The 18196-nt window shown below is 48.0% G+C and overlaps 1 protein-coding gene and 1 long non-coding RNA gene across 2 annotated transcripts in view; both read left to right on the top strand.

The window, feature by feature from the left end:
* LOC135532316 (bifunctional apoptosis regulator-like) overlaps positions 1 to 13458 on the top strand; it is a 29480-nt gene extending 16022 nt beyond the window's left edge. Inside the window, exons 5-9 of the mRNA XM_064959885.1 lie at positions 3132 to 3301; positions 4196 to 4340; positions 9923 to 10105; positions 11203 to 11399; positions 12967 to 13458. Coding sequence (XP_064815957.1) covers positions 3132 to 3301; positions 4196 to 4340; positions 9923 to 10105; positions 11203 to 11399; positions 12967 to 13159 — 888 coding nt within the window. The 3' untranslated portion in view covers positions 13160 to 13458. The remainder of the gene's footprint in view (positions 1 to 3131; positions 3302 to 4195; positions 4341 to 9922; positions 10106 to 11202; positions 11400 to 12966) is intronic.
* A 224-nt stretch (positions 13459 to 13682) lies between these two features.
* LOC135532317 (uncharacterized) lies at positions 13683 to 16607 on the top strand. Its single transcript, XR_010454334.1, has 2 exons — positions 13683 to 16304; positions 16347 to 16607. It is a non-coding gene; the product is annotated as an uncharacterized LOC135532317 (long non-coding RNA).
* The last annotated feature ends 1589 nt before the right edge of the window (positions 16608 to 18196 follow it).

Genomic DNA, 18196 nt, shown 5'->3' on the forward strand with positions numbered 1-18196 from the left:
ACAGGAATGACTGTAGTGTGTGTGGGGGGACAGGAATGATTGTAGTGTGTGTGTGGGGGGACAGGAATGATTGTAGTGTGTGGGGGGACAGGAATGATTGTAGTGTGTGTGTGGGGGACAGGAATGATTGTAGTGTGTGTGTGGGGACAGGAATGATTGTAGTGTGTGTGGGGGGACAGGAATGATTGTACAGGAATGATGTGTGTGTGGGGACAGGAATGATTGTAGTGTGTGTGGGGGGACAGGAATGATTGTAGTGTGTGTGTGGGGGGTGGGACAGGAATGATTGTAGTGTGTGTGGGGGGACAGGAATGATTGTAGTGTGTGTGTGGGGGACAGGAATGATTGTAGTGTGTGTGTGGGGGACAGGAATGATTGTAGTGTGTGTGGGGGACAGGAATGATTGTAGTGTGTGTGTGGGGGGACAGGATTGTATGACAGGAATGATGTAGTGTGTGTGTGGGGGACAGGACAGGAATGATTAGTGTGTGTGGGGGGACAGGAATGATTGTAGTGTGTGTGGGGGGACAGGAATGATTGTAGTGTGTGTGGGGGACAGGAATGATTGTGTGTGTGTGTGGGGGACAGGAATGATTGTAGTGTGTGTGGGGGGACAGGAATGATTGTAGTGTGTGTGTGGGGGGGACAGGAATGATTGTAGTGTGTGGGGGGGACAGGAATGATTGTAGTGTGTGTGGGGGACAGGAATGTTGTAGTGTGTGTGTGGGACAGGAATGATTGTAGTGTGTGTGTGATTGTAGTGTGTGTGTGGGGGACAGGAATGATTGTAGTGTGTGTGGGGGACAGGAATGATTGTAGTGTTTGTGGGGGACAGGAATGATTGTAGTGTGTGTGATTGTAGTGTGTGGGGGACAGGAATGATTGTAGTGTGTGTGTGGGGGGGACAGGAATGATTGTAGTGTGTGTGTGGGGGGGACAGGAATGATTGTAATGTGTGTGTGTGGGGGACAGGAATGATTGTAGTGTGTGTGGGGGACAGGAATGACTGTAGTGTGTGTGGGGGGACAGGAATGATTGTAGTGTGTGTGTGGGACAGGAATGATTGTAGTGTGTGTGTGGGGGACAGGAATGACTGTAGTGTGTGTGGGGGACAGGAATGATTGTAGTGTGTGTGTGGGGGACAGGAATGATTGTAGTGTGTGTGTGGGGGACAGGAATGATTGTAGTGTGTGTGTGGGGGACAGGAATGATTGTAGTGTGTGTGGGGGGACAGGAATGATTGTAGTGTGTGTGTGGGGGACAGGAATGATTGTAGTGTGTGTGTGGGGGACAGGAATGATTGTAGTGTGTGTGTGGGGGGACAGGAATGATGATGTGTGTGGGGGGACAGTGATTGTAGTGTGTGTGGGGGGGACAGGAATGATTGTAGTGTGTGTGTGGGGGGACAGGAATGATTGTAGTGTGTGTGTGGGGGACAGGAATGATTGTAGTGTGTGTGTGGATTGTAGTGTGTGTGTGGGGGACAGGAATGATTGTAGTGTGTGTGATTGTAGGGTGTGTGGGGGACAGGAATGATTGTAGTGTGTGTGTGGGGGGGACAGGAATGATTGTAGTGTGTGTGTGGGGAATGATTGTAGTGTGTGTGTGGGGGACAGGAATGATTGTAGTGTGTGTGTGGGGGGACAGGAATGATTGTAGTGTGTGTGATTGTAGTGTGTGTGTGGGACAGGAATGATTGTAGTGTGTGTGTGGGGGACAGGAATGATTGTAGTGTGTGTGGGGGGACAGGAATGATTGTAGTGTGTGTGGGGGGGACAGGAATGGTAGGGTGTGTGTGGGACAATGATTGAATGATTGTAGTGTGTGTGTGGGGGACAGGAATGATTGTAGGGACAGGAATGATTGTAGTGTGTGTGTGGGGGACAGGAATGATTGTAGTGTGTGTGTGGGGGACAGGAATGATTGTAGTGTGTGTGTGGGGGACAGGAATGATTGTAGTGTGTGTGTGGGGGACAGGAATGATTGTAGTGTGTGTGGGGGACAGGAATGATTGTAGTGTGTGGGGGGGGACAGGAATGATTGTTGTGTGTGGGACAGGAATGATTGTAGTGTGTGTGTGGGACAGGAATGATTGTAGTGTGTGTGTCAGCTTACTTTTCTGTATGTGCTGCAGAAAGGGTCACAGTGTGTCGTGGTGGGTTTGGGGGGGATGTGTTGAAGGGTCACAGTGTGTGTGGTTTTGTCTATTTGTTTTGTCCATGTGGCAGTAAGAGAGCAACGTCTGTGTATATCTTTCCGCGTGGCAGTCCTGTCTGTCTGTCTGTCTCACCTCTATGCCCGTCTCACTTCTCTCCTATCTGTGTGTCTCTCCTACCCGTCTCAATTCTCTCCTATCTGTGTGTCTCTCCTACCTGTGTGTCTCTCCTATCTGTGTGTCTCTCCTACCTGTCTCACTTCTCTCCTATCTGTGTGTCTCTCCTACCTGTCTCACTTCTCTCCTATCTGTGTCTTTCCAACCTGTCTCACTTCTCTCCTATCTGTGTGTCTCTCCTACCTGACTCACTTCTCTCCTACCTGTGTGTCTCTCCTACCTGTCTCACTTCTCTCCTATCTGTGTCTTTCCAACCTGTCTCACTTCTCTCCTATCTGTGTGTCTCTCCTACCTGTCTCACTTCTCTCCTATCTGTGTCTCTCCTACCCGTCTCACTTCTCTCCTATCTGTGTGTCTCTCCTACCTGTCTCACTTCTCTCCTATCTGTGTGTCTCTCGTATGTGTGTGTCTCTCGTATCTGTGTGTCTCTCCTACCTGTCTCACTTCTCTCCTATCTGTGTCTTTCCAACCTGTCTCACTTCTCTCCTATCTGTGTGTCTCTCCTACCTGACTCACTTCTCTCCTACTTGTGTGTCTCTCCTACCTGTCTCACTTCTCTCCTATCTGTGTCTTTCCAACCTGTCTCACTTCTCTCCTATCTGTGTGTCTCTCCTACCTGTCTCACTTCTCTCCTATCTGTGTCTCTCCTACCCGTCTCACTTCTCTCCTATCTGTGTGTCTCTCCTACCTGTCTCACTTCTCTCCTATCTGTGTGTCTCTCGTATGTGTGTGTCTCTCGTATCTGTGTGTCTCTCCTACCTGTCTCACTTCTCTCCTATCTGTGTGTCTTTCCTACCAGGTGATGCTTCTGGTGTACCACTGGTCCAGTGGAGATGGGGTTCATGACCTCTTGGTCAGTAAGCCTGTGTCAAAATGGACGCCGGAGGAGGTTCTGTTCTGGTTGGAACACCTTGGGGCTTGGACCTCTGTCTATAAAGAACCCTTCCTGCAGGAGAACGTTAACGGACGGTGAGGAATGTTTTACAGTTTGTGGTATGTTTGTAGTACGGTTCTGTTCTGGTTGGGGCCCTGGACCTCTCTGTCTCTCTCTGTCTCTCTCTCTGTCTCTCTCTCTGTCTCTCTCTCTCTGCCTCTCTCTCTGTCTGTCTCTCTCTGTCTCTCTCTGTCTGCCTCTCTCTCTGTCTGCCTCTCTCTCTGTCTGCCTCTCTCTCTGTCTGCCTCTCTCTCTGTCTGCCTCTCTCTCTGTCTGCCTCTCTCTCTGTCTGCCTCTCTCTCTGTCTGCCTCTCTCTCTGTCTGCCTCTCTCTCTGCCTGCCTCTCTCTCTGCCTCTCTGCCTCTCTCTCTGCCTCTCTGCCTCTCTGTCTGCCTGCCTCGCTCTCTGTCTGCCTGCCTCTCTCTCTGTCTGCCTGCCTCTCTCTCTGTCTGCCTGCCTCTCTCTCTCTCTGCCTCTCTCTCTGCCTCTCTCTCTGCCTCTCTGCCTCTCTCTCTGCCTCTCTGCCTCTCTCTCTGCCTCTCTCTCTGTCTGCCTCGCTCTCTGTCTGCCTGCCTCTCTCTCTGTCTGCCTGCCTCTCTCTCTGCCTGCCTCTCTCTCTCTCTGTCTGCCTGCCTCTCTCTCTCTCTGTCTGCCTGCCTCTCTCTCTGTCTGCCTGCCTCTCTCTCTGTCTGCCTGCCTCTCTCTCTGTCTGCCTGCCTCTCTCTGTCTGCCTGCCTCTCTCTCTCTCTGTCTGCCTCTCTCTCTCTCTGTCTGCCTCTCTCTCTGTCTGCCTCTCTCTCTGTCTGCCTCTCTCTCTGTCTCCACGCTCGCTCTCTTTCTTTCATGGTCAGGTTATTGTTGATGTTAGGTAGTGATGAGTTACCATGGAGACCTACAGTTATTTAATGGTTTTACGATATATCTCTCAGGTTGTTGTTGATGCTCGGTGATGAGGAGCTGACCAGAGCTCCCTATAACATAGACAACCAGGCCCATAGGAGAGCGATGATGGCTGAACTGAAGAGGATCAAGAAGCTGGGGGTCGAGCCACCTCAGAACCTCTGGGAGTACAAGGTGACAGAACCCAGAAATACCACTTATTATATATCAACTTAGAAACTGCCTGGGTCGAGCCACCTCAGAACCTCTGGGAGTACAAGGTGACAGAACCCAGAAATACCACTTATTATATATCAACTTAGAAACTGCCTGGGTCGAGCCACCTCAGAACCTCTGGGAGTACAAGGTGACAGAACCCAGAAATACCACTTATTATATATCAACTTAGAAACTGCCTGGGTCGAGCCACCTCAGAACCTCTGGGAGTACAAGGTGACAGAACCCAGAAATACCACTTATTATATATCAACTTAGAAACTGCCTGGGTCGAGCCACCTCAGAACCTCTGGGAGTACAAGGTGACAGAACCCAGAAATACCACTTATTATATATCAACTTAGAAACTGCCTGGGTCGAGCCACCTCAGAACCTCTGGGAGTACAAGGTGACAGAACCCAGAAATACCACTTATTATATATCAACTTAGAAACTGCCTGGGTCGAGCCACCTCAGAACCTCTGGGAGTACAAGGTGACAGAACCCAGAAATACCACTTATTATATATCAACTTAGAAACTGCCTGGGTCGAGCCACCTCAGAACCTCTGGGAGTACAAGGTGACAGAACCCAGAAATACCACTTATTATATATCAACTTAGAAACTGCCTGGGTCGAGCCACCTCAGAACCTCTGGGAGTACAAGGTGACAGAACCCAGAATTACCACTTATTATATATCAACTTAGAAACTGCCTGGGTCGAGCCACCTCAGAACCTCTGGGAGTACAAGGTGACAGAACCCAGAAATACCACTTATTATATATCAACTTAGAAACTGCCTGGGTCGAGCCACCTCAGAACCTCTGGGAGTACAAGGTGACAGAACCCAGAAATACCACTTATTATATATCAACTTAGAAACTGCCTGGGTCGAGCCACCTCAGAACCTCTGGGAGTTGAGGGGCAAAACGACAGATTTTCACCTTGTCAGCTCGGGGGATCCAATCTTGCAACCTTACAGTTAACTAGTCCAACGCAATAACGGCCTGCCTGTTACGCGAATGCAGTAAGCCAAGGTAAGTTGCTCGCTAGCATTAAACTTATCTTATATAGAAACAATCATAATCACTAGTTAACTACACATGGTTGATGATATTACTAGATATTATCTAGCGTGTCCTGCGTTGCATATAATCTGACTGAGCATACAAGTATCTGACTGAGCATACAAGTATCTAAGTATCTGACTAGCCATACAAGTATCTAAGTATCTGACTAGGCATACAAGTATCTAAGTATCTGACTAGGCATACAAGTATCTGACTAGGCATACAAGTATCTGACTGAGCATACAAGTATCTAAGTATCTGACTAGCCATACAAGTATCTAAGTATCTGACTAGGCATACAAGTATCTGACTGAGCATACAAGTATCTAAGTATCTGACTGAGCATACAAGTATCTAAGTATCTGACTAGCCATACAAGTATCTAAGTATCTGACTAGGCATACAAGTATCTGACTAGGCATACAAGTATCTAAGTATCTGACTAGGCATACAAGTATCTAAGTATCTGACTGAGCATACAAGTATCTAAGTATCTGACTAGGCATACAAGTATCTGACTGAGCATACAAGTATCTAAGTATCTGACTGAGCATACAAGTATCTAAGTATCTGACTAGGCATACAAGTATCTGACTAGGCATACAAGTATCTAAGTATCTGACTAGGCATACAAGTATCTGACTAGGCATACAAGTATCTAAGTATCTGACTGAGCATACAAGTATCTAAGTATCTGACTGAGCATACAAGTATCTAAGTATCTGACTAGGCATACAAGTATCTGACTGAGCATACAAGTATACAAGTATCTGACTAGGCATACAAGTATCTAAGTATCTGACTAGGCATACAAGTATCTAAGTATCTGACTAGGCATACAAGTATCTACGTATCTGACTAGGCATACAAGTATCTAAGTATCTGACTGAGCATACAAGTATCTAAGTATCTGACTGAGCATACAAGTATCTGACTAGGCATACAAGTATCTAACTGAGCATACAAGTATCTGACTAGGCATACAAGTATCTGACTAGGCATACAAGTATCTGACTAGGCATACAAGTATCTAAGTATCTGACTGAGCATACAAGTATCTGACTGAGCATACAAGTATCTAACTGAGTATACAAGTATCTGACTGAGCATACAAGTATCTAAGTATCTGACTGAGCATACAAGTATCTGACTGAGCATACAAGTATCTAACTGAGTATACAAGTATCTGACTGAGCATACAAGTATCTAAGTATCTGACTAGCCATACAAGTATCTAAGTATCTGAATGAGCATACAAGTATCTAAGTATCTGACTGAGCATACAAGTATCTGACTAGGCATACAAGTATCTAACTGAGTATACAAGTATCTGACTGAGCATACAAGTATCTGACTGAGCATACAAGTATCTGACTGAGCATACAAGTATCTAAGTATCTGACTAGCCATACAAGTATCTAAGTATCTGAATGAGCATACAAGTATCTAAGTATCTGACTGAGCATACAAGTATCTGACTGAGCATACAAGTATCTGACTGAGCATACAAGTATCTGACTAGGCATACAAGTATCTGACTAGGCATACAAGTCTCTGACTGAGCATACAAGTATCTGACTAGGCATACAAGTCTCTGACTAGGCATACAAGTATCTGACTAGGCATACAAGTATCTGACTGAGCATACAAGTATCTGACTAGGCATACAAGTATCTGACTAGGCATACAAGTATCTGACTAGGCATACAAGTATCTGACTGAGCATACAAGTATCTGACTGAGCATACAAGTATCTGACTGAGCATACAAGTATCTGACTGAGCATACAAGTATCTAAGTATCTGACTGAGCATACAAGTATCTGACTGAGCATACAAGTATCTGACTGAGCATACAAGTATCTGACTGAGCATACAAGTATCTGACTGAGCATACAAGTATCTAAGTATCTGACTGGGCATACAAGTATCTGACTGAGCATACAAGTATCTGACTGAGCATACAAGTATCTAAGTATCTGACTGAGCATACAAGTATCTGACTAGGCATACAAGTATCTGACTGAGCATACAAGTATCTGACTGAGCATACAAGTATCTAAGTATCTGACTGAGCATACAAGTATCTAAGTATCTGACTAGGCATACAAGTATCTGACTGAGCATACAAGTATCTAAGTATCTGACTAGCCATACAAGTATCTAAGTATCTGACTAGGCATACAAGTATCTGACTGAGCATACAAGTATCTAAGTATCTGACTAGGCATACAAGTATCTGACTGAGCATACAAGTATCTAAGTATCTGACTGAGCATACAAGTATCTAAGTATCTGACTAGGCATACAAGTATCTGACTGAGCATACAAGTATCTAAGTATCTGACTAGGCATACAAGTATCTAAGTATCTGACTAGGCATACAAGTATCTGACTGAGCATACAAGTATCTGACTGAGCATACAAGTATCTGACTGAGCATACAAGTATCTGACTGAGCATACAAGTATCTGACTAGGCATACAAGTATCTGACTGAGCATACAAGTATCTGACTGAGCATACAAGTATCTGACTAGGCATACAAGTATCTGACTGAGCATACAAGTATCTGACTGAGCATACAAGTATCTGACTGAGCATACAAGTATCTGACTGAGCATACAAGTATCTGACTGAGCATACAAGTATCTGACTAGCCATACAAGTATCTGACTGAGCATACAAGTATCTAAGTATCTGACTGAGCATACAAGTATCTGACTGAGCATACAAGTATCTAAGTATCTGACTGAGCATACAAGTATCTGACTGAGCATACAAGTATCTGACTGAGCATACAAGTATCTAAGTATCTGACTGAGCATACAAGTATCTAAGTATCTGACTGAGCATACAAGTATCTGACTAGGCATACAAGTATCTGACTGAGCATACAAGTATCTAAGTATCTGACTGAGCATACAAGTATCTAAGTATCTGACTGAGCATACAAGTATCTAAGTATCTGACTAGCCATACAAGTATCTAAGTATCTGACTAGGCATACAAGTATCTAAGTATCTGACTGAGTATACAAGTATCTGACTGAGCATACAAGTATCTAAGTATCTGACTAGCCATACAAGTATCTAAGTATCTGACTGAGCATACAAGTATCTGACTGAGCATACAAGTATCTGACTGAGCATACAAGTATCTGACTAGGCATACAAGTATCTAAGTATCTGACTAGGCATACAAGTATCTGACTGAGCATACAAGTATCTGACTAGGCATACAAGTATCTAAGTATCTGACTGAGCATACAAGTATCTGACTGAGCATACAAGTATCTAAGTATCTGACTAGGCATACAAGTATCTGACTGAGCATACAAGTATCTGACTGAGCATACAAGTATCTGACTGAGCATACAAGTATCTGACTAGGCATACAAGTATCTAAGTATCTGACTGAGCATACAAGTATCTGACTGAGCATACAAGTATCTAAGTATCTGACTGAGCGGTGGTAGGCAGAAGCAGGCGCGTAAACATTCATTCAAACAGCACGTTCTTGCGTTTTGCCAGCAGCTCTTCGTTGTGTTTCAAGCATTGCGCTGTTTATGACTTCAAGCCTATCAACTCCTGAGATGAGGCTCGTGTAACTGAAGTGAAATGGCTAGCTAGTTAGCGCGCGCTAATTGTCGTTGTGTTGCTAGTTCGAGCCCAGGGAGGAGCGAGGAGAGGGACGGAAGCTATACTGTTACACTGGCAATACTAAAGTGCCTATAAGAACATCTAATAGTCAAAAAAGGTTAATGAAATACAAATGGTATAGAGGGAAATAGTCCTATAATAACTACAACCTAAAACTTCTTACCTGGGAATATTGAAGACTCATGTTAAAAAGAACCACCAGCTTTCATATGTTCTCATGTTCTGAGCAAGGAACTTAAACGTTAGCTTTCTTAAGTAATAAATACTTTACTCTGGTTGAAGTAAACCCGTTAAGATATGCTGTGTGCATCATTTGATAAGTCATTTAGGGTTTAATGATGGTTTGAACTGTCTCTCTCCCTCTGTCTACCCCTCTCCTCTCTCCCTCTGTCTACCCCTCTCCTCTCTCCCTCTGTCTACCCCTCTCCTCTCTCCCTCTGTCTACCTCTCTCCCTCTGTCTACCTCTCTCCCTCTGTCTACCTCTCTCCCTCTGTCTACCTCTCTCCTCTCTCCCTCTGTCTACCTCTCTCCCTCTGTCTACCTCTCTCCCTCTGTCTACCTCTCTACCTCTCTCCTCTCTCCCTCTGTCTACCTCTCTCCTCTCTCCCTCTGTCTACCGCTCTCCTCTCTCCCTCTGTCTACCGCTCTCCTCTCTCCTCTCTCCTCTCTCCCTCTGTCTACCGCTCTCCTCTCTCCCTCTGTCTACCGCTCTCCTCTCTCCCTCTGTCTACCGCTCTCCTCTCTCCCTCTGTCTACCTCTCTCCCTCTCTCCTCTCTCCCTCTGTCTACCCCTCTCCTCTCTCCCACCGTCTCTCAACCCCCCACCAGGCTGTGAATGCAGGTAAATCTCTGTTCCTGCTCTACGCTTTGAAGAGTTCTCCTCGCCTCACCATCCTCTACCTCTACCTCTTCGACTACTCCGAAACTTTCCTCCCCTTCCTGCACACCTGCTGTCCCGCCCTCTCACGCACCAGCGAGCCAATGGAGGACAGCCTCCCCCTCAACCAGCAGGTACCATTGGACGGCTCAACTGTCATGTAGGATTGTATTTATTTGATAAATAAAGGTAGGCGTGTCGGTACGACTCCAGACATAGACGACAACTAGACGTAGACTACTGTAGATGTAGTCTGGTCATAGACAACTAGATGTAGACTACTGTAGATGTAGTCTGGTCATAGACAACTAGACGTAGACTACTGTAGATGTAGTCAGTATGGCTGGTCATAGACAACTAGATGTAGACTACTGTAGATGTAGTCTGGTCATAGACAACTAGACGTAGACTACTGTAGATGTAGTCTGGTCATAGACAACTAGACGTAGACTACTGTAGATGTAGTCTGGTCATAGACAACTAGACGTAGACTACTGTAGATGTAGTCTGGTCATAGACAACTAGACGTAGACTACTGTAGATGTAGTCTGGTCATAGACAACTAGACGTAGACTACTGTAGATGTAGTCTGGTCATAGACAACTAGACGTAGACTACTGTAGATGTAGTCTGGTCATAGACAACTAGACGTAGACTACTGTAGATGTAGTCTGGTCATAGACAACTAGACGTAGACTACTGTAGATGTAGTCTGGTCATAGACAACTAGATGTAGACTACTGTAGATGTAGTCTGGTCATAGACAACTAGACGTAGACTACTGTAGATGTAGTCTGGTCATAGACAACTAGACGTAGACTACTGTAGATGTAGTCTGGTCATACTGACGATATTGGTATTTCTCCCCCCAACCCCCCTGCTCTCCCCCCCCTCCGCCCCCCCTCTCTCTCTCTCCGCCCCCCCTCTCTCTCTCCCGCCCCCTCTCTCTCTCTCCACCCCCTCTCTCTCTCTCCGCCCCCTCTCTCTCTCTCTCTCCCCCCCTCTCTCTCTCTCTCCCCCCCCTCTCTCTCTCCGCCCCCCTCTCTCTCTCTGCCCCCCCTCTCTCTCTCTGCCCCCCCTCTCTCTCTCTGCCCCCCTCTCTCTCTCTGCTCCCCCTCTCTCTCCCTCCGCCCCCCCCCTCTCTCTCCCTCCGCCCCCCTCTCTCCCCCCGCCCCCTCTCTCTCTCCCCCCACTCCCCTCTCTCCCACCCCCTCTCTCTCTCTCCCTCCAGGGGCACCCCAGCTGGCGCCAGTGGGCGGAGTTCCTAGTTAAGTACCTCCTCCTTCCGTACCAGCTGATCGCTGAGTTTGCCTGGGATTGGCTGTCGGTTCACTACTGGACGTCACGGTTCATCATCGTCAACGCCATGCTGCTGTCTGTGCTGGAGGGCTGTGTCCTGTGGAGGCTCTATAACCGAGCTGAGATCAGGTACCGCGTTTCTCTCTGTCCGTCTCACTGTCTCCGACGAGCCCCTTTCTTTCGTTCTCTCTAATCCTCTCGCATACTTTACCCTGAATTATCCACCCCTCTTTCTGTCCCTCTCTCACACTCATCCCTTCCTCTCTACTTATCTCATCCCTCACTACCTCTCTCCTCATCCCTTCCTCTCTACTTATCTCATCCCTCACTACCCCTCTCTCCCCTCATCTCTTCCTCTCCCCTCATCTCTTCCTCTCCCCTCATCTCTTCCTCTCCCCTCATCTCTTCCTCTCCCCTCATCTCTTCCTCTCCCCTCATCTCCTCTCTCTCCCCTCATCTCATCCCTCTCCCTCATCTCATCCCTCACTACCTCTCTCTCTCCTCATCTCATCCCTCACTACCTCTCTCTCTCTCCTCATCTCATCCCTCACTACCTCTCTCTCTCTCCTCATCTCATCCCTCACTACCTCTCTCTCTCTCCTCATCTCATCCCTCTCTACCTCTCTCTCCCCTCACTACCCCTCTCCCCTCATCTCATCCCTCACTACCCCTCTCTCCCCCTCATCTCATCCCTCACTACCCCTCTCTCCCCCCTCATCTCATCCCTCACTACCCCTCTCTCCCCCTCATCTCATCCCTCACTACCTCTCTCTCCCCCTCATCTCATCCCTCACTACCTCTCTCTCCCCCTCATCTCATCCCTCACTACCTCTCTCTCCCCCTCATCTCATCCCTCACTACCTCTCTCTCCCCCTCATCTCATCCCTCACTACCTCTCTCCCCCCTCATCTCATCCCTCACTACCTCTCTCTCCCCCCTCATCTCATCCCTCACTACCTCTCTCTCCCCCTCATCTCATCCCTCACTACCTCTCTCTCCCCCTCATCTCATCTCATCCCTCACTACCTCTCTCTCCCCCTCATCTCATCCCTCACTACCTCTCTCCCCCTCATCTCATCTCATCCCTCACTACCTCTCTCTCCCCCTCATCTCATCCCTCACTACCTCTCTCTCCCCCTCATCTCATCCCTCACTACCTCTCTCTCCCCCTCATCTCATCCCTCACTACCTCTCTCTCCCCCCTCATCTCATCCCTCACTACCTCTCTCTCCCCTCATCTCATCCCTCACTACCCCTCTCTCCCCTCATCTCATCCCTCACTACCCCTCACCCCCTCATCTCATCCCTCACTACCCCTCACCCCCTCATCTCATCCCTCACTACCCCTCACCCCCTCATCTCATCCCTCACTACCCCTCACCCCCTCATCTCATCCCTCACTACCCCTCTCTCTCCCTCATCTCATCCCTCACTACCCCTCTCTCTCCTCCCTCACCACCCCCCTCTCTCTCTCCCTCACTACCTCTCCACCATCTCTGCATAGTTAGTTGTGTAATGTAGTGAAGTCTCTCTCTCTCCCCCATCTCTGCATAGTTAGTTGTGTAATGTAGTGAAGTCTCTCTCTCTCCCCCATCTCTGCATAGTTAGTTGTGTAACGTAGTGAAGTCTCTCTCTCTCCACCATCTCTGCATAGTTAGTTGTGTAATGTAGTGAAGTCTCCCTCTCTCTCCTCCAGGAGTCTCCCTCAGAAGATGTGGGGTCACCTGTGGAGGATGTCCTCCCAGGGTTTTGCCTTCGCCCTGTTCTGGCCGGTGATCCCTCAGTTTGTGTGTAACTGTCTGTTCTACTGGGCTCTGTATTTCAACCCCATCATCAACATAGACCTGGTGGTGCAGCAGCTGATGCACCCGGACACACAAGGGCCGTGAAGGACTGGCCGGCTCCCTACGTAGTGCACTACTTCTGACCAGAGTCCCTATGGGGGGTAGTGCACTACTTCAGAGTCCCTATGGGGGATAGTGCACTACTTCAGAGTCCCTATGGGGGGTAGTGCACTACTTCAGAGTCCCTATGGGGGGTAGTGCACTACTTCAGAGTCCCTATGGGGGGTAGTGCACTACTTCAGAGTCCCTATGGGGGGTAGTGCACTACTTCAGAGTCCCTATGGGGGGTAGTGCACTACTTCAGAGTCCCTATGGGGGGTAGTGCACTACTTCAGAGTCCCTATGGGGGTAGTGCACTACTTCAGAGTCCCTATGGGGGGTAGTGCACTACTTCAGAGTCCCTATGGGGGGGTAGTGCACTACTTCAGAGTCCCTATGGGGGTAGTGCACTACTTCAGAGTCCCTATGGGGGGTAGTGCACTACTTCAGAGTCCCTATGGGGGTAGTGCACTACTTCAGAGTCCCTATGGGGGTAGTGCACTACTTCAGAGTCCCTATGGGGGTAGTGCACTACTTCAGAGTCCCTATGGGGGGTAGTGCACTACTTCAGAGTCCCTATGGGGGGTAGTGCACTACTTCTGACCAGAGTCCCTATGGGGTGTAGTGCACTACTTCTGACCAGAGTCCCTATGGGGGGTAGTGCACTACTTCAGAGTCCCTATGGGGGGTAGTGCACTACTTCTGACCAGAGTCCCTATGGGGGGTAGTGCACTACTTCTGACCAGAGTCCCTATGGGGGGTAGTGCACTACTTCTGACCAGAGTCCCTATGGGGGTAGTGCACTACTTCTGACCAGAGTCCCTATGGGGGTAGTGCACTACTTCAGAGTCCCTATGGGGGGTAGTGCACTACTTCAGAGTCCCTATGGGGTAGTGCACTACTTCTGACCAGAGTCCCTATGGGGGTAGTGCACTACTTCTGACCAGAGTCCCTATGGGGTGTAGTGCACTACTTCAGAGTCCCTATGGGGGGTAGTGCACTACTTCAGAGTCCCTATGGGGTAGTGCACTACTTCTGACCAGAGTCCCTATGGGGGGTAGTGCACTACTTCTGACCAGAGTCCCTATGGGGGGTAGTGCACTACTTCTGACCAGAGTCCCTATGGGGGGTAGTGCACTACTTCTGACCAGAGTCCCTATGGGGTGTAGTGCACTACTTCAGAGTCCCTATGGGGGGTAGTGCACTACTTCAGAGTCCCTATGGGGTAGTGCACTACTTCTGACCAGAGTCCCTATGGGGTAGTGCATAACCCCGTTCCCGGAGAGACTGCACCGTTTAAACACAGGATGTGGCTTTTAAATGGCCCCCTATTTCCTTTATAGTGCACTACCCATAGTGACTCTGGTCAAAAGTAGTGCACTATGTAGGGAATAGGGTGCCAAGTGCCATAAATGAGGAGATACTATGGCCTGCCACCCAAATGGCTCCTTATGGGGCCCACTGTGAAGGGAATATAATGTCAGTGTAGCCCGCAGTATCATAGCAACGGGATGGATGCCAGCGTAGCTCGCAGTATCATGGCAACGGGATGGATGCCAGCGTAGCCCGCAGTATCATAGCAACGGGATGGATGCCAGCGTAGCTCACAGTATCATAGCAACGGGATGGATGCCAGCGTAGCCCACAGTATCATAGCAACGGGATGGATGCCAGCGTAGCCCACAGTATCATAGCAACGGGATGGATGCCAGCGTAGCCCACAGTATCATAGCAACGGGATGGATGCCAGTGTAGCCCACAGTATCATAGCAACGGGATGGATGCCAGCGTAGCCCACAGTATCATAGCAACGGGATGGATGCCAGTGTAGCCCACAATATCATAGCAACAGGCAGCCATCTGTGAGCCAGACAACACAATGTCTTAATGTGTGCGTGTGTCTCAAAAGGCTCACTATCCCCTATATTATAGTGAACTACTTTTGACCCGGGTCCGTAGGAAGCCCCATAGAGCTCTGGTCAACAGCAGTGCATTATATAGGGAATGGGTTACCATTGGGGACGCAGACCAAGTTCTGTATAATGTTGGATGGTTTCTCCTAATGTCTTAATTAAAGTGGTATGTTTAGGCAATAAGGCCCGAGGGGGTGTGGTATATGGCCAATATACCACGGCTGAGGGCTGTTCTTAGGAACAACACAACATGGAGTAGCCTAGTGGTTAGAGCGTTGGGACAGAAACCGACAGGTTGCTAGATCGAATCCCCGAGCTGTCGTTCTGAACAAGTCAGTTAACCCACTGTTCCTAGGCCGTCATTGTAAATAAGAATTTGTTCTTATTAACTGACTTGCCGAGTTAAATAAAGTTTAAATAAATAAAATATATATATATAAAAAATACCACAAACCCCCGAGAAGCCTTATTGCTATTATAAACTGGTTAACAACGTCATGTTGTCATACCCGTGGTATACGGTCTGATATACCACGGCTATTAGCCAATCAGCATTCAGGGCTCGAACCACCCAGTTTATAAATATATATATATATATATATATATATATATAATGAGGGTAATTCATATTGAAGGGAAGAGGTTGTGTGTTTTTCTGTTATGGGGGTCAGTGGTAATAACTGTAATCACCCTGTTCCTGGAGAGATTACCTCCTGTAGGTTTTAACTCCAACCCTGTTCCTGGAGAGATTACCCTCCTGTAGGTTTAAACTCCAACCCTGTTCCTGGAGAGATTACCTCCTGTAGGTTTTAACTCCAACCCTGTTCCTGGAGAGACACCCTCCTGTAGGTTTTAACTCCAACCCTGTTCCTGGAGAGATTACCTCCTGTAGGTTTTAACTCCAACCCTGTTCCTGGAGAGACACCCTCCTGTAGGTTTAAACTCCAACCCTGTTCCTGGAGAGATACCCTCCTGTAGGTTTAAACTCCAACCCTGTTCCTGGAGAGAAACCCTCCTGTAGGTTTAAACTCCAACCCTGTTCCTGGAGAGATTAGCCTCCTGTAGGTTTTAACTCCAACCCTGTTCCTGGAGAGACACCCTCCTGTAGGTTTAAACTCCAACCCTGTTCCTGGAGAGACACCCTCCTGTAGGTTTAAACTCCAACCCTGTTCCTGGAGAGATTAGCCTCCTGTAGGTTTAAACTCCAACCCTGTTCCTGGAGAGATACCCTCCTGTAGGTTTAAACTCCAACCCTGTTCCTGGAGATGACCCTCCTGTAGGTTTAAACTCCAACCCTGTTCCTGGAGAGATACCCTCCTGTAGGTTTAAACCATTGTTTAGCATAAAAGGGCTATCGCTTCATTGGTCCCTCTCATGTAACCAATGGCCTGAAGGATGTTTTATGTTTGTTTGTGACTAAATGTTGTTTTAAATTGTCAATTTGTTGAATTGTTCATGAATAGGTTAATTCTTTCCCACCTGTCCTGAGGTTGGTTGTTTATAATTGCGTAGATTGAATGATTAAATATCTTGTCTCTTTTTTTTTCTCTCATTTATTTTTTAATTTAGAGGAAATCCACCACTGTGGTCTATGTAGAGGTTTCAGGTAGCCTAGTGGTTAGAGTGTAGAGGCGGCAGGTAGCCTAGTGGTTAGAGTGTAGAGGCGGCAGGTAGCCTAGTGGTTAGAGTGTAGAGGCTTCAGGTAGCCTAGTGGTTAGAGTGTAGAGGCTTCAGGTAGCCTAGTGGTTAGAGTGTAGAGGCGGCAAGTAGCCTAGTGGTTAGAGTGTAGAGGCGGCAGGTAGCCTAGTGGTTAGAGTGTAGAGGTTTCAGGTAGCCTAGTGGTTAGAGTGTAGAGGCGGCAGGTAGCCTAGTGGTTAGAGTGTAGAGGCGGCAGGTAGCCTAGTGGTTAGAGTGTAGAGGCTTCAGGTAGCCTAGTGGTTGGAGTGTAGGGGCGGCAGGTAGCCTAGTGGTTAGAGTGTAGGGGCGGCAGGTAGCCTAGTGGTTAGAGTGTAGGGGCGGCAGGTAGCCTGGGGGTTAGAGTGTAGGGGCGGCAGGTAGCCTAGGGGTTAGAGTGTAGGGGCGGCAGGTAGCCTAGGGGTTAGAGTGTAGGGGCGGCAGGTAGCCTAGGGGTTAGAGTGTAGGGGCGGCAGGTAGCCTAGTGGTTAGAGTGTAGGGGCGGCAGGTAGCCTAGTGGTTAGAGTGTAGGGGCGGCAGGTAACCTAGTGGTTTGTGTTGGGCCAGTAACTGAAAGGTTGCGAGATTGGATTCCCCGAGCTGACAAGGTAAAAATCTGTTGTTCTGCCCCCGAACAAGGCAGTTTAACCCAATGTTCCTCTGTAGGCCGTCATTGTAAATAAGAATGTGTTCTTAACTGACTTGCCTGGTTAAATATAAGGGATGCCATTCGGGACAAACTAAGTTGTATACTGGAGATGATGACTGAGGTTGAACAGTGGTGTAATGTCCCCTTTAATTAAACTTGTAGTGCTGCTTCTGGTGCACTGTGATTCCCTCTGACGAGTTACCATGGTGAGGCTGCACAACCATTTTTGCTACAGCCACAATAACATCTGCTAAATATGTGTATGTGACAAACAAAATGTGATTTGACTGTGATTCCCTCTGACGCGTTACCATGGTGAGGGTGCACAACCATTTTTGCTACAGCCACAATAACATCTGCTAAATATGTGTATGTGACAAACAAAATGTGATTTGACTGTGATTCCCTCTGATGCGTTACCATGGTGAGGGTGCACTGTGATTCCCTCTGATGCGTTACCATGGTGAGGGTGCACTGTGATTCCCTCTGATGCGTTACCATGGTGAGGGTGCACTGTGATTCCCTCTGATGCGTTACCATGGTGAGGGTGCACTGTGATTCCCTCTGATGCGTTACCATGGTGAGGGTGCACTGTGATTCCCTCTGATGCGTTACCATGGTGAGGGTGCACTGTGATTCCCTCTGATGCGTTACCATGGTGAGGGTGCACTGTGATTCCCTCTGATGCGTTACCATGGTGAGGGTGCACTGTGATTCCCTCTGATGCGTTACCATGGTGAGGGTGCACTGTGATTCCCTCTGATGCGTTACCATGGTGAGGGTGATGCGTTACCATGTGATTCCCTC

This window comes from Oncorhynchus masou, unplaced genomic scaffold, assembly GCF_036934945.1.
Source record: "Oncorhynchus masou masou isolate Uvic2021 unplaced genomic scaffold, UVic_Omas_1.1 unplaced_scaffold_1812, whole genome shotgun sequence".
Classification (NCBI taxonomy): Eukaryota; Metazoa; Chordata; class Actinopteri; order Salmoniformes; family Salmonidae; genus Oncorhynchus; species Oncorhynchus masou.